Genomic DNA, 14,927 nt, shown 5'->3' with positions numbered 1-14,927 from the left:
TAAGGCAGCCATAGGCAGTAGGCTTTTGTGGGGTGTTGTCTATGTCTATGTTCTATGTTGCAGTTGTGCACTTAGTTCTGTTTAGCTTCACGATCGTTTGTTTTGTTCATTTTGTAAGTGGTTGTTTTTCCCTTCATTAAAGAAGATGTATTTTTCACACGCTGCGCCTTGGTCCTCTCTCTCTCACGAAGACGATCGTGACACACAGCGTGATTTGAATACATTCTTCTTTTATTAACGAAGAACACTTAAACAAACTAACAAAATAACAAAACGAACGTGAAACTATAAACAACTAGTGCTGACATGCAACTACACAAAGACAACTACCCACAAATACAGGTGGGAAAAGGCAACCTAAGTATGGTTCTCAATCAGAGACAACGATAGACAGCCGCCTCTGATTGAGAACCACACCCGGCCAAACACACAGAAATACAAATCATAGAAAAAGGAACATAGAATGCCCACCCAAATCACACCCTGACCAAACCAAAATAGAGACATAAAAAGCTTTCTACGGTCAGGGCGTAACAGTACCATGGTGCGGACCCCGGCCGCAAAACCTGAACCTATAGGGGAGGGTCTGGGTGGGCATTTCTCCGCGGTGGCGGCTCTGGTGCGGGACGTAGACCCCACTCCACCTCTGGCTTGGCCCACTTAACTGCTGTGCCAAGCTGAAAGTTGGTTAGGAGAACTGTGTGAATAGTTTTGAAAAAGTGACCTAAGTATTGAGAACTGGGTCCTAGCGATTGTAAAAAACTGCAAGATAGAGTTCATGGGTTGTGTTCATTAGGGCATTCTGTAGCGACATTTGTGCAATGGAAAAGGAATATGAGCGTCTCATGTTAGAAACATTCAGATTGTAACTCCCCATTTAATTTAGTTTATGGTTACTGAAAACCACCCAGGTATCTGTAGGAGAGGCCCTTATGCAGGTATTTGGCTGACAAGGCCCTCTGCCCAGCTCTTACTGTTTTTCTCTTCAATAGACTTTGGCACAACCCAAACAAGGGTGAGGTGGATGGGTGAGGCAGCCTCAGGTGAATGTGATGATCACGTGACAGGGTGCCCAATAGATCAACAGAGCAATAGGTAACACTTGAAAAACCAGCAGTGCCTAAAGGGCCGGGGGTGGGATATACACTGAGTGTACAAAACATTAAGAACACCGTCCTAATATTGAGTTGCCCCCCTCCTTTTGCCCTCGGAACAGCCTCAATAAGTTGTTCTTAACTGACTTGCCTAGTTAAATAAAGGTAAAATAAATCAAATTTAAAAAAATGGTCAGGGCATGGACTCTAAAAGGTGTTGAAAATGTTCCACAGGGATGCTGGCCCATGTTGACTCCAATGCTTCCCACAGTTGTGTCAAGCTGACTGGATGTCCTTTTGGTGGTGGACCATTCTTGATACAGTCAGGAAAGGAAAAGGAAGGAAAGGGAGATACAAACTGTTGAGCATGAAAAACCCAGCAACGTTGCAGTTCTTGACACACTCAAACCGGTGCACCTGGCACCTACTACCATCCATACCCTGTTCAAAGGCACTGAAATCTTTTGTGTTGCCCATTCACCCTCTGAATGGCACACATACACAATCCATATCTCAATTGTCTCAAGGCTTAAAAATCCTTCTTTAACCTGTCTCCTCCCGTTTATCTACACTGACTGAAGTGGATTTAACAGGTGACATCAATAAGGGATCATAGCTTTCACCTGGATTCACCTGGTCATGAAAGAGCAACATTCCTAATGTTTTGTACACTCAGTGTATATTTATTCAGCAAGACTGTATACCTTAACAGGGAAAATGATCTTGTTTTCACCTTTTTGGGGGATCTTACCGGCTTATGTAATTGGACATCTCTCACTCCCCCCTCTCAATTTAATTCAATTCAATTCAAGGGTTTTATTGGCATGGGAAACATACGTTAACAAGCAAGTGAAGTAGATAATAAACAAAAGTGAAATAAACAATAACAATTAACAGTAAACATTACACTCACAGATGTTCCAAAATAATAAAGACATTTCAAATGTCGTATTATGTCTATATACAGTATTGTAGCGATGTGTAAATAGTTAAAGTACAAAAAGGAAAATAAATAAACATAAATATGGGTTGTACTTACAATGGTGTTTGTTCTTCACTGGTTGCCCTTTTCTTGTGGCAACAGATCATAAATATTGCTGCTGTGATGGCACACTGTGGTATTTCACCCAGTAGATATGGGAGTTTATCAAAATTGGGTATGTTTTGTTGAATTCTTTGTGGATCTGTGTAATCTGAGGGAAATATGTGTCTCTAATATGGGCATGCATTTGGCAGGAGGTTAGGAAGTGCAGCTCAGTTTCCACCTCATTTTGTGGGCAGTATGCACCTAGCCTGTCTTCTCTTGAGAGCCAGGTCTGCCTACTGCAGCCTTTCTCAATAGCAAGGCTATGCTCACTGAGTCTGTACATAGTCAAAGCTTTCCTTAAGTTTAGTCAGTCACAGTGGTCAGGTATTCTGCCACTGTGTACTCTCTGTTTGTTAATTATTTCCAATGTGTCAAGTAATTATCTTTCTGTTTTCTCATGATTTGGTTGAGTCTAATTGTGCTGCTGTCCTGGGGCTCTGTGGGGTCAGTTTGTGTTTGTGAACAGAGCCCCAGGACCAGCTTGCTTTGGGGACTCTTCTCCAGGTTCATCTCTCTGTAGGTGATGGCTTTCTTAAGGAAAGTTTGCGAATCGTTTCCTTTTAAGTGGTTGTAGAATTTAACGGTTCTTTTCTGGATTTTGATAATTAGCAGGTATCACTCACTCACTCACTCACTCACTCACTCACTCACTCACTCACTCACTCACTCACTCACTCACTCACTCACTCACTCACTCACTCACTCACTCACTCACTCACTCACTCACTCAGTTACACTACTGTCTTGTGTTGTACAACACACTCCCTCCTCAGCCCAGTCACCTCACTCCAAAGTTAATATTTAATTCTCTCTGTGTGATATATATACTGCAACTTTATCTCCTGTTCTCTCTTTTAACAGTGTGGTAGTGTCCTCATTTATCTCGTAACATCTCCCCCGCACTCCAATTAGATTTTCTATTTAATATATCCCTTTCTCTTCTCTGTGTACCTGTGCTACTCTCTGGATATCTGGACCAGCCATGGTGGTGTGTCTGACTGGACTATGGAGGTATCGGAATTACCTGATCATATTCCTCATCCCTCTGTTGATTCTACCTTTACCCCTAATAGTTGGGGGACCGGTAAGAGTGTGTGTGTATGCGTGTGTTTGTGTGTATGTGTCTGTTTGTTTGTTTGTGTCTAACTGTGCAGAGGCTGTGGTTTGTTTTAAACCTCTTGAAAGTTCAGAAGTTATTCTGCAGCATTTCAAGTCCTGGTTGTACACAAATGTAATGCTGAAATTCCTTAAACTCTATATGTTTATTGATGCTTCACTGCATGCTTTGGTTACACATCGGTGTGTATTTCCTGATGTGACATTTCTATTGTATTTGTGACATTTTTAATTATTTCAGAATATCCATGAATCTACTGTAGACTGGTAATTTAGTGTGTGTAGACACTGTAGATAAGAACTTCATCAGCCATGCACATTGCTGGTTCAGAGTTTGCTGTGAGTTACGGTTGCCCTCCAGGACAATAAACCATCAGGAATGAAAGACTTGCATGACAGACACTTTAGAGTTTCTTCATCTTTTATCACCAAGGGCTTACTGTCACGATCGTCGTAATGAGGCAGAGTGGACCAAGGCGCAGCGTGAGAAAATACATCTTCTTTTTATTATGAAGACGACAAACGAACAAAAACAACAAACAGACGACCGTGAAGCTCTACAAACAAAATAGTGCTGACACTAAACACTACACAGACAATTACCCACATTAACCTAATGCCTATGGCTGCCTTAAATATGGCTCCCAATCAGAGACAATGAATGACAGCTGTCTCTGATTGAGAACCATTCAGGCAACCATAGACATACCTAGATACCTACACTCAACACAAACCCATACACTCTACTATACCCCCTATACCATACAACCACCCCAGACGAGACAACTATACACAAAATTCCCCCCTGTCACACCCTGACCTAACCAAAATATTACAGAAAACAAAGATAACTAAGGCCAGGGCGTGACAGTACCCCCCCCCCAAAGGTGCGGACTCCGGCCGCAAAACCTGACACAGAAGGGGAGGGTCCGGGTGGGCCTTCCTACGGCGGCGGCTCGGGTGCGGGACGTGGCCCCCACTCCACCATAGTTAATACCCGCTTTGGTGGCTCTGGCAGATCCTGGCTGATTGGCGGCTCTGGCAGATCCTGGCTGGCTGGCGGCTCTGGCAGATCCTGGCTGGCTGGCGGCTCTGGCAGATCCTGGCTGGCGGACGGCTCTGGCAGGTCATGGCTGGCGGACGGCTCTGGCTGGTCATGGCTGGCGGACGGCTCTGGCTGGTCATGGCTGGCGGACGGCTCTGGCTGGTCATGGCTGGCGGACGGCTCTGGCTGCTCCTGTCTGGCGGACGGCTCTGGCTGCTCCTGTCTGGCGGACGGCTCTGGCTGCTCCTGTCTGGCGGACGGCTCTGGCTGCTCCTGTCTGGCGGACGGCTCTAGCTGCTCCTGTCTGGCGGACGGCTCTGGCTGCTCCTGTCTGGCGGACGGCTCTGGCTGCCCCTGTCTGGCGGACGGCTCTGGCTGCTCCTGTCTGGCGGACGGCTCTGGCGGCTCGGGACAGACGGGCGGCTCTGACGGCTCGGGACAGACGGGCGGCTCTGACGGCTCGGGACAGACGGGCGGCTCTGACGGCTCGGGACAGACGGGCGGCTCTGACGGCTCGGGACAGACGGGCGGCTCTGACGGCTCGGGACAGACGGGCGGCTCTGACGGCTCGGGACAGACGGGCGGCTCTGACGGCTCGGGACAGACGGATAGCGCAGGCGGCTCTGGGCAGACGGACAGCGCAGGCGGCTCTGGGCAGACGGCAGACTCTGGCCGGCTGAGGCGCACAGTAGGCCTGGTGCGTGGTACCGGAACTGGAGGTACCGGGCTAAGGACACGCACCTCAAGGCTAGTGCGGGGAGCAGCAACAGGACGCACAGGACTCTGGAGACGCACAGGAGGCTTGGTGCGTGGTGCCGGAACTGGTGGTACCGGGCTGGAGACACGCACCATAGGGCGAGTGCGTGGAGGAGGAACAGGGCTCTGGAGACACACTGGAAGCCTGGTGCGTGGTGTTGGCACTGGTGGTACTGGGCTGGGGCGGGGAGGTGGCGCCGGATATACCGGACCATGCAGGCGTACTGGCTCCCTTGAGCACTGAGCCTGCCCAACCTTACCTGGTTGTATGCTCCCCGTAGCCCGACCAGTGCGGGGAGGTGGAATAACCCGCACTGGGCTGTGTAGGCGAACCGGGGACACCATGCGTAAGGCTGGTGCCATGTATGCCGGCCCGAGGACACATTAACCTAATGCCTATGGCTGCCTTAAATATGGCTCCCAATCAGAGACAATGAATGACAGCTGTCTCTGATTGAGAACCATTCAGGCAACCATAGACATACCTAGATACCTACACTCAACACAAACCCATACACTCTACTAAACCCCCTACACCATACAACCACCCCAGACGAGACAACTATACACAAAATTCCCCCCTGTCACACCCTGACCTAACCAAAATATTACAGAAAACAAAGATAACTAAGGCCAGGGCGTGACACTTACCATGTATCAGAAATATATTTATAGCCTGTTTTTTCCCTCTAAGAATGTATTTGTTTTATCAAAATGGATATTAAAAGGGCAATCTGCAGTTCATACAACTACCCCCCGTCACTGATTAAAACTTTTGTTAAACAGCTGAGGGATGGGGCTGGAGAAGTATAACCACTCTCAAATTCATAGACAGAGCTAGGGATGCAAGGACTGACCATCCACGATATAACAATTCTAAGTTTAACCATGTTTTGAGGCTATACAGTGTTTGTTTACATTGACATTGTTTAGAAACAGTGGAGTGAAACAAGCTTATATTTTGGGTTCTGATGGGGTACGACAGTTAAACTAAGCTCATGAGGTAAGTTATATTCTTCAAAAATCAACAGGTACATAATTAATACATAATCCCAAAAAATGGATGTAGCAACTGAGGATTCTAGCTTTAATTGGTTAACTGAAGGGCATCGTAACTAAATGACTGTCACGTTCGTCGCAACGATGAGACCAAGGCGCAGCGTGATTGGAATACATTCTTCTTTATTAAACGAAGAACACTTAAACACAACTAACAAAATAACAAAACGAACGTGAAACTATAAACAACTAGTGCTGATATGCAACTACACATAGACAACTACCCACAAATACAGGTGGGAAAAGGTAACCTAAGTATGGTTCTCAATCAGAGACAACGATAGACAGCTGCCTCTGATTGAGAACCACACCCGGCCAAACACAAAGAAATACAAATCATAGAAAAAGGAACATAGAATGCCCACCCAAATCACACCCTGACCAAACCAAAATAGAGACATAAAAAGCTTTCTACGGTCAGGGAGTGATAATGACGTAATTATGCCAACTCATTGCTGGCCCAGCTACAGTTTATATCCTGCAGACACAACCTCCCTTGACCTCTCCATCGTGGTTAAAGATTAGGCCTACAACAAAGTGATCATGTTAAGTTACAAGGGAGATACTATGGCCATGGAGAACTGGAGAGAACTGGAGAGAACTGGAGAGAACTGGAGAGAACTAGAGAGAACTAGAGAGAACTGGAGAGAACTAGAGAGAACTGGAGAGAACTGGAGAGAACTGGAGAGAACTGGAGAGAACTAGAGAGAACTAGAGAGAACTAGAGAGAACTGGAGAGAACTGGAGAGAACTGGAGAGAACTGGAGAGAACCGGAGAGAACCGGAGAGAACTGGAGCACCTTTAGAAATGACCGCAGTATGAATTTGGGTAGACATGATATTTGTTTTAATTGATTGTTATTAACTATGCATTGCAAGAACTATAACTGACTTATTGAATAGATTTATTGAATTGCACACAAGGACACTTCTTTATGTTCTAAAATAGTTATACAGCTTGTCTGTGCTTTGATGCTGTTAGCTGTTGTCTCAGATGATTGTTTACTAAGAACAAAATGGTCCTGAGAGAAGAATGACTGTGTGTTGTGTGCATTTGTACGTGTTGTCCTACCTCAACAACACTCTCACAGTCCCTGTCTGTCTCATGTGTGTGTACAGGAGGCTAGTTGTGGCTTTGTAATCATCCTGATGGCCCTGTACTGGTGTACAGAGTGTATGCCTCTGGCTGTGACCGGTCTGCTGCCTGTCATCCTCTTCCCTATGATGGGCATCATGGAGTCAAGCGAGGTACCAACACTGCTACCCTCTCCCCTCTCTACTCAACCACCTCCATACCTAATGGCTGGATCTTACCCACCCATTAGACTCAGTAATGGAGACAACAACATTCTGTTTTATGATCAAGATAAACAGGTCAACAGTTGACTAAAATGTGAAATGTAAATCTTTGTTTAGTAGATACAGTGTTGAGGACGTATGAATAAAGCACCTAAGTACTGTTGATAAACTTCTTACTGTTGATCCCATTATTAGTACATTATGGTATTTCTAAGCAGAACCTGTCTCAGGCCAGTACACTCGTTCAGAACCCCCCTGTCTGTCTCTCATCCAGGTGTGTAACCAGTACATGAAGGACTCTAACATGCTGTTCGTCGGAGGGCTGTTGGTGGCTATAGCTGTGGAATACTGGAACCTTCACAAACGCATCGCCCTCAGAGTACTGCTCCTAGTAGGGGTGAGGCCTGCTCTGTAAGAGACCTGTTTTAATGATTATATTACAGAGCTGTTTGGTCTAGTGTTCTGATAGCCCAATGTTGTATTCATATTAAGTATTTTATGTTTCATTTTTAAATGGTTTTTATCTCCCTCTCTATCCTCCTCACTCTTGCTTTTCCACTCTATCTCCATTCTCTTTCTCCCTCCCTCCCTCCCTCCCTCCCTCCCTCCCTCCCTCCCTCCCTCCCTCCCTCCCTCCCTCCCTCCCTCCCTCCCTCCCTCCCTCCCTCCCTCCCTCCCTCCCTCCCTCTCTCTCTCTCTCTCTCTCTCTTTCCCTCTCTCTTTCCCTCTCTATTCCCCACTCTCTCTCTCTCTCTCTCTCTCTCTCTCTCTCTCTCTCTCTCTCTCTCTCTCTCTCTCTCTCTTTCCCTCTCTCTCTTTCCCTCTCTATTCCCCACTCTCTCTCTCTCTCTCTCTCTCTCTCTCTCTCTCTCTCTCTCTCTCTCTCTCTCTCTCTCTCTCTCTCTCTCTCTCTCTCTCTCTCTCTCTCTCTATTCCCCACTGTCTCTCCAGTCTGATGATGGGCTTCATGGGCACCACAGCCTTCCTGTCCATGTGGATCAGTAACACAGCCTCCACTGCCATGATGCTGCCCATCGCTAACGCCGTGCTGAAGCAGCTGTGTGACACTGAGGCCCAGGCAGAGGAGAGGGAGATGGACCTGATGGCCATCAGGGGGGCCGGGACTGGGACTGGGGTACCTAAGGGCCAGGAAAACCAAGCCTTTGAGATGGGTGACAAGGAAAAAAGTATTACCATAGGTGTGTGTTGTTAGGAGAAAGTGGTGTGTGTGGGGGGGGGGGGGTGGGGTGGGGGTGGGGGGTGTGTATGTGTGTGTGTGAGCATTTGTTTTGTGTCCATTAGCCCCAACACCATCCGTTCTAGGTTTATCAAGCCATTCTCAAACGGGAATACAGCCTGGTACCACAAGATTATGTGTCCATTAGTTTGACCATGAGCTTTCACAATCACAAGCTATTCCACATCTTTCTGTTTTTGTAATAAATTATATCTCTCTTATTTGGCAGATGACGGAGGTGCTGCTAAATATACAAAGGATGTCAAGCCCAGGGAGAATGGGGTCAAGTTAGGTAAGTAGAATACAGTGTGTGTTCTCTCAACATCAGTGTTCCTCAGTCATGGTCCTTGAAACCCACAGGGTGGACAGGCTTTTGTTCCAGCCCAGGAATAACACACCTCATTCACACCTGTTGTGGGTTCCCTGAAACACCCTTCTGTCAATTATTCAACCATTCATCTTAGTAGAGGAACACAGTTAAGTAAGAGATATGGATAAGTTATTGATATGATAATTCAGGATGTGACCTTATTGATTTTGTCTGTTCGAGACAAGATTGTTTGGACTTATCGTCTCATCTGGCTGAGATAGAATACAAAGTACACGGACGCATTGAACATCACGTTCAATATCACCACCAGATACTCTCAATCCCTGTTTCTTGCAGACTCCCTGAAAACAAGGTGAAAAATCTTTGCCCTAAACCCTTAGTTACCCTTAGGAAAACTTCTGATAGACTGACCTCTAACCCCTGAACATTTTGATTGGCTGACCCATGGTTCTCTCCCTTCAGAGCCCGAGCCAGAGGTGGAGGAGTGCCTGGAGGTGAGGGAGAGGAGGCTGAAGAGGGAGGCTAAGTACCTGAACCTGGATAAAGGTATGAGTCTCAGTGTGTGTTACGCTGCCAGCATCGGAGGAACAGCCACCCTCACCGGCACCACCCCGAACCTCATCCTCAAGGGACAGGTCGACGAGTACGTTTATATGTCTGTTTATAAATGCTTACTATGCGTGAGTAGTATTACAAGTAAATACAGTAAGATACCCATCTGAGTAGCTCTCATTAAACGGTTATTGTGTGTGGATACAGTATTGCAAACCGGTTAAGCAACGGTTCATCTCTGGGAGAACTGTAGTGCCCAGTCTTCTTTACTTACAGCAGCTAAAGCACAAGGCTGGATACACTGACTGTACAGTAGCTCCTTTGATCATGTTTCCATTCCCTTCCCTGGCTTGGGAGTTAGCTAACATCTTTGTCACTTCCTCCATAGAATTAGAATTCCCTGCACATTCCCGTTCAAAGCAGTTTTTTGTGGCGGGTGCACCGGCCCGGCGGCCATATTGGGTGTACCTACAGTTGAGTACCCTTTAGAATGTTCATGTAACTAATGCTAGTTCTAATTCTATCATTCTATCATTCCTTCCCCACAGGCTGTTCCCAGGAAATGAAGACATCATCAACTTTGCCAGCTGGTTTGGTTTCTCCTTCCCCAACATGGTTCTGATGCTGATCATCTCCTGGCTGTGGCTGCAGTTTATGTACCTGGGCTGCAAGTGAGTCATTCTTTCCTGTTATGTTTTATCTACAGCCAATAATATTCATAACACCGTCTCGTGGCAGGAAGCCGAAGCAATATGATTGTGTGCCTGCAATCCATGTTGAAAGGTGACACATTCACAAACATAAAAATGCAATATAATGACTACGCATAGTAAAACAATAGAAGGTAATGGTTTATGCTCATATTTCACTTATATAGATACTTCATTGTCCATTTATGCAAGACATTGCCATATAGACAAAGTAGATAGACGCCTATATAAGACCCAGAGACCTATATGACACTATATAGAGATCTCTGATATGTCTCCGATCTATTTGGCCCATTCACCCACAGCATGAAGAAGTCGTTTGGCTGCGGGATGAATAAAGATGGTGACAAGGAGGCGTACGGGGTGATGAAGAATGAGTATAAGAAGCTGGGCAGTATGTGCTTCGCTGAGGGCTGTGTTCTGGTGCTGTTTGTTCTGCTGGTCCTGCTCTGGTTCACCAGAGAACCAGGCTTCATGCCCGGCTGGGCCACTGTGCTCTTCAACAAGGACAGACCGTGAGTGATAGATGTCAGTATGTTCTGTGTTGTAACTTCTGGGTGTTGTGTCTACTAGTCACTCCCTGTGCTTCTTCCTGGTTCTCCCTCGCTTTTTATATCTGATAGCTTTCAGCTGTGTATCCCAGTCTTTGCTCTTTCCCGCTTTCTTACTCTCATGTAAGTTAACAATTTAGCTATACATATAATGTGGACATAAACTGTAATTCCACAGTACATGTCCATGTAACTACCATATCAATACATAGGGACACATTGAGAAATGGGACCAAGAGACATTGTTAATATGTATATTTCTATGTCCCAGGTACGTCACTGATGGCACGGTGGTCATCCTGATGTCAACACTGTTCTTTATGATCCCAGCCCAGCTACCCAGATGTGGCGGGTACTCTGAGGATGGTATGTGTGTGTGTGCACGTTTGTGCATGTATGTGTTTTGTCAATATATCTATGAGTGGTGAGAGTACATAGGTGTGTTTACGAGTGTGTGATCGAGAGAGACGTTGTGTGTGTGTCTACCTGTCTGTCTGTGATACTATTGTATAGAGCAGCCTTTCGGACATGTTAATGGTGGGTCGTGACATAATTTTTTTGGGGGAACTCAGTCTGGGTCTCAACTTACTGTTGAGAGTTAGAATAGTAGAATACACAAGGTGCAATTTTGAAATTTGGTTGTCCATCAGCAGTTTCTCTTGTTGTCAGAATTTCTTTGTTGTACATTTTAGTCATTAAGCAGACACTCTTATCCAGAGCGACTTATAGTAGTGAATGCATACGTTTTCATACTGGTCCCCCATGGGAATCAAACCCACAACACTGCCGTTGCAAGTGCCATGCTCTACCAACTGAGCCACATGGGACAACAGTCTCTGACAGTCACTCAATTAGCCATGTCAGCTAACAATTTTTAGATTAGTAAATTAGTCTAGCCAGCTATCTAAACTTGTAGTAGTCATGGTCGAATACCGACCGGCCAAGCAGGGCACATGCCCAAGGGCCCTGACCTCCACAGGGCCGCCATCACTCTCGCTCAGATATCATATTAACATTGCATAAGTCATGGCAAAATGTGTAGAATTGCAGGAAATTAGCTTTAAAACTTTTCTCTCCGCCGCCAGGAGGGGGGCTATACATTTTTTGCTTGCGAGGAGGGGAGGCCCGTCAAACAAATCTCACTTAGGGCCCCCAAAAGGGGGCATGTTTTCATGAGCTTGGGTCCCAGGAATGACTTATTTTGGTCCCAGGCTGAAAAAGTTTAAGAACCCCTGGTATAGAGATATAATCTTCAGGACTCAGTGCTTTGTTATCGTCCTGATAGCACCCTTACTTCTCAGGGCTCGCACACACACACATGCACACACACACACACACACACACACACACACACACCCCCGAAACAAATAGCTTTCAAATCAATAAATGACTGGCGGACATTTATAAAGGGATATAATAATTTTTTGGATAACCTTATTTGCTATTTATTATGTATAGATTTTTTTATATAAAACATTTAATTCACTCTTTATGCGAACTGCAGAGAACACCGGAACAACAAGAATCACTGAATTTTCACAGTGAATTATTGTAATGTTTGTTTGTGTCAATTAATGCCATAAGAGATGGGTTGCCAACTGGCGATTTGACACCAAAATAAGATTTAATTCATTCATTCATATAAATACATATGAACTGTTTCTCCCTCTGTAACCTAAACTGAGTTTGGTGTTCTTACTCCTGATAAGGTCCAAGGTCAAAACGAAGTGCTCCAGTAATGCAGCTCCTACCTCAAAACGGCAGAAGCTTAATGTGTTTGGTAAATACATGGGTGTCACAATGATTAAAGGCACTTAGTGAAGAGTTCGAGTTTGGAGTGCGAGGCAGCAGAGTTTGCGAGGCAGACTTTGAGGTGCCTTGTCATGGCTCCTTGACTTCTGGTTTTCCATTCCTGGCATAGAGTGTTTTTGTGGTCATGTTAGTGTCTTGGAATTATCAATGGCCTTTGCTCCCTGAGTATCAATGTAAGTAAGTTAGTACAGTTCTATCTAGGACAGAGTCCTGTACATCATAACAGTATAATCTCTGCCCATATAGATTTGGACAGAGATACTGTACACTTTAATAACACCTTCCTAACTACCATGTAAATACACAGATCTTCGGGACTGTAGTCTTGAGTTACCATACTACCAAGTTCCTGCAGGAGTGCCTGGAATCAAGGCTGCAAGGACCGTGATGGTAAACCTGGTGTCATTCTCCTGTGTGTGTCTTGTCCCTATAGGAAAGCCACTGAAGGCCCCTCCCACCCTGCTGAACTGGGACGTGGTCCAAGAGAAGATGCCGTGGAACATTCTCCTGCTACTGGGAGGAGGCTTCGCTCTGGCCCGGGGAAGCGAGGTACCGTCTGTCTGTAGGTTGGTCAGTCTGTCCGAATCGGTCGGTCTGTGTTTTCTTTTTTCTTTTTTTAAATGATGACAATTGTGGATATGTTTTTCTCTGTGTGCAGGTGTCTGGTCTGTCTCAGTGGCTAGGAGAAAGTCTGGCCCCCCTGCAGTCCATCCCTCCCTTTGCCATTTCCTTCCGTCTGTGTCTACTCACCGCCACATTCACTGAGTGCTCCAGTAATGTAGCTACTACCACACTGTTCCTGCCTATACTGGCCTCTATGGTAAGACAGAATCCCTTAGAAATGTACATACACACACCCAGGCAACAACACACATGGTAACACACATGTCCACTTAGAAAACCCAGATAAATAATTTTAAGTGGTGCTCCTTTTGGGACTATTCCATTGGTTCCATTTTACCGGGAAAACTAAAGGCCCGCGAGCGGTTTGGTCAGCATATTAGGCATACACTATATGTTAATTTCACCTCTTTGACTCATGTGTGACCCTGTCTGTCTGTTCCCAGGCCATAGCCATTAAGCTCCACCCACTGTACGTCATGCTGCCCTGCACCATCTGTGCCTCGCTGGCCTTCATGTTGCCGGTGGCCACGCCCCCTAATGCCATCGCCTTCTCTTATGGCAACCTCAAAGTCATGGACATGGTACGACCTATGACCCTTCACCCCTCACCCCTCTCCATACAGTACTTTGTGTAGAGAGTGAAATACTATCCTGGATCCAAACTGAATTGTTCTGTTTCACTGTTTCAGTCTGGGCATCTCTTCATTGTAAAAAACACTTTGTGACAATTGCTGATATAAAAATAGTTTTATTCTGTAAATACAGTAAATGTGATTCATTGATTGAATCATTGAAACCAGAAGTGAAACGGAGCAATTCACTTTGGATCTAGGCTAGTAGAATACATGGTTGTGAATCATTCCGTCTCTGACCCATGTTTCTACCTGTTTTTCACCGCGCTGACAACAGGCGAAGGCTGGATTCGTTCTGAACATTGTTGGTGTCATCACCATCAACATCGCACTGAACACCTGGGGAGCAGCCATGTTCAATCTCAACACCTTCCCTGACTGGGCCAATGTTACCACCATACACACTCCCTGATCTGGAGACGGAGGGAAGGAGGGAAGGAGGGAAGGAGGGAAGGAAGGAAGGAGGGAAGGAGGGAAGGAGGGAAGGAAGGGGAGAACAAAAAGGAGAGGAGGAAGAGAGCGGAGGGAAGGGAAGAGGGGAGAGATACTGTATGTACACGTCTATCTGGGACAGGCTGTGAACAGAAGACAGTGCTGATGGTCAACCCACTCAGGGTGTTCTAGACTACTACTGTATACACACTCCATATAACAACACAGTATCGGTTTACCGGTCAGACTGGTACTCCTCCTACACTCTGTCTAAGTTTAGATTGATTTGAATTAAATTAATTTAGATTAATCAATGGTTTTTGTACAGCTAAAACATGCAGGTTGTATTTGATCCTTTTTCGGATTGTCAAATCTGTTTAAGCTTAGAGGATCGGACACAAGAGGGAGATCTATGATTACGTTATTATATCATAAACAACAACAAACAAACAAACATCTATTTAATGTGAAAGGCAATCTGTGTTGGAATACAAATGTTATTTTTGGAAAACCATCAGTGGCATATTATTATGAAATGTTGTGCTGTTGGTCCTTAAAGCTGCTGCACAAATGTATATTTTCACTATTGT

At 45.6% G+C, this 14,927-nt stretch overlaps 1 protein-coding gene across 2 annotated transcripts; it reads left to right on the top strand.

Annotated features, from left to right (window-relative positions):
• Nucleotides 1-3,163: 3,163 nt before the first annotated feature.
• On the top strand, nt 3,164-14,327 carry LOC120028923 (solute carrier family 13 member 2-like). Of its 2 annotated transcripts, XM_038974192.1 has the most exons (13): nt 3,164-3,271; nt 7,277-7,405; nt 7,731-7,867; nt 8,408-8,657; nt 9,528-9,667; nt 10,125-10,247; nt 10,592-10,801; nt 11,109-11,203; nt 12,896-12,912; nt 13,088-13,198; nt 13,308-13,469; nt 13,717-13,854; nt 14,183-14,327. In XM_038974192.1, the coding sequence occupies exons 1-13, from the start codon at nt 3,164-3,166 to the stop codon at nt 14,315-14,317; spliced, it is 1,755 nt and encodes a 584-aa protein (XP_038830120.1). In that variant the 3' UTR covers nt 14,318-14,327. The 2 variants fall into 2 exon arrangements, with proteins under 2 accessions (XP_038830120.1, XP_038830121.1); XM_038974193.1 differs by lacking the exons at nt 3,164-3,271; nt 12,896-12,912 and having other exon boundaries at nt 7,292-7,405; nt 8,408-8,628; nt 9,487-9,667; nt 13,083-13,198.
• Nucleotides 14,328-14,927: the final 600 nt, after the last annotated feature.

This window comes from Salvelinus namaycush, chromosome 34 (assembly GCF_016432855.1).
Source record: "Salvelinus namaycush isolate Seneca chromosome 34, SaNama_1.0, whole genome shotgun sequence".
NCBI classification, from domain to species: Eukaryota; Metazoa; Chordata; class Actinopteri; order Salmoniformes; family Salmonidae; genus Salvelinus; species Salvelinus namaycush.
The sequence above is the reverse complement of the archived record's forward strand: the minus strand, read 5'-3'. Positions and strand labels throughout refer to the sequence as shown.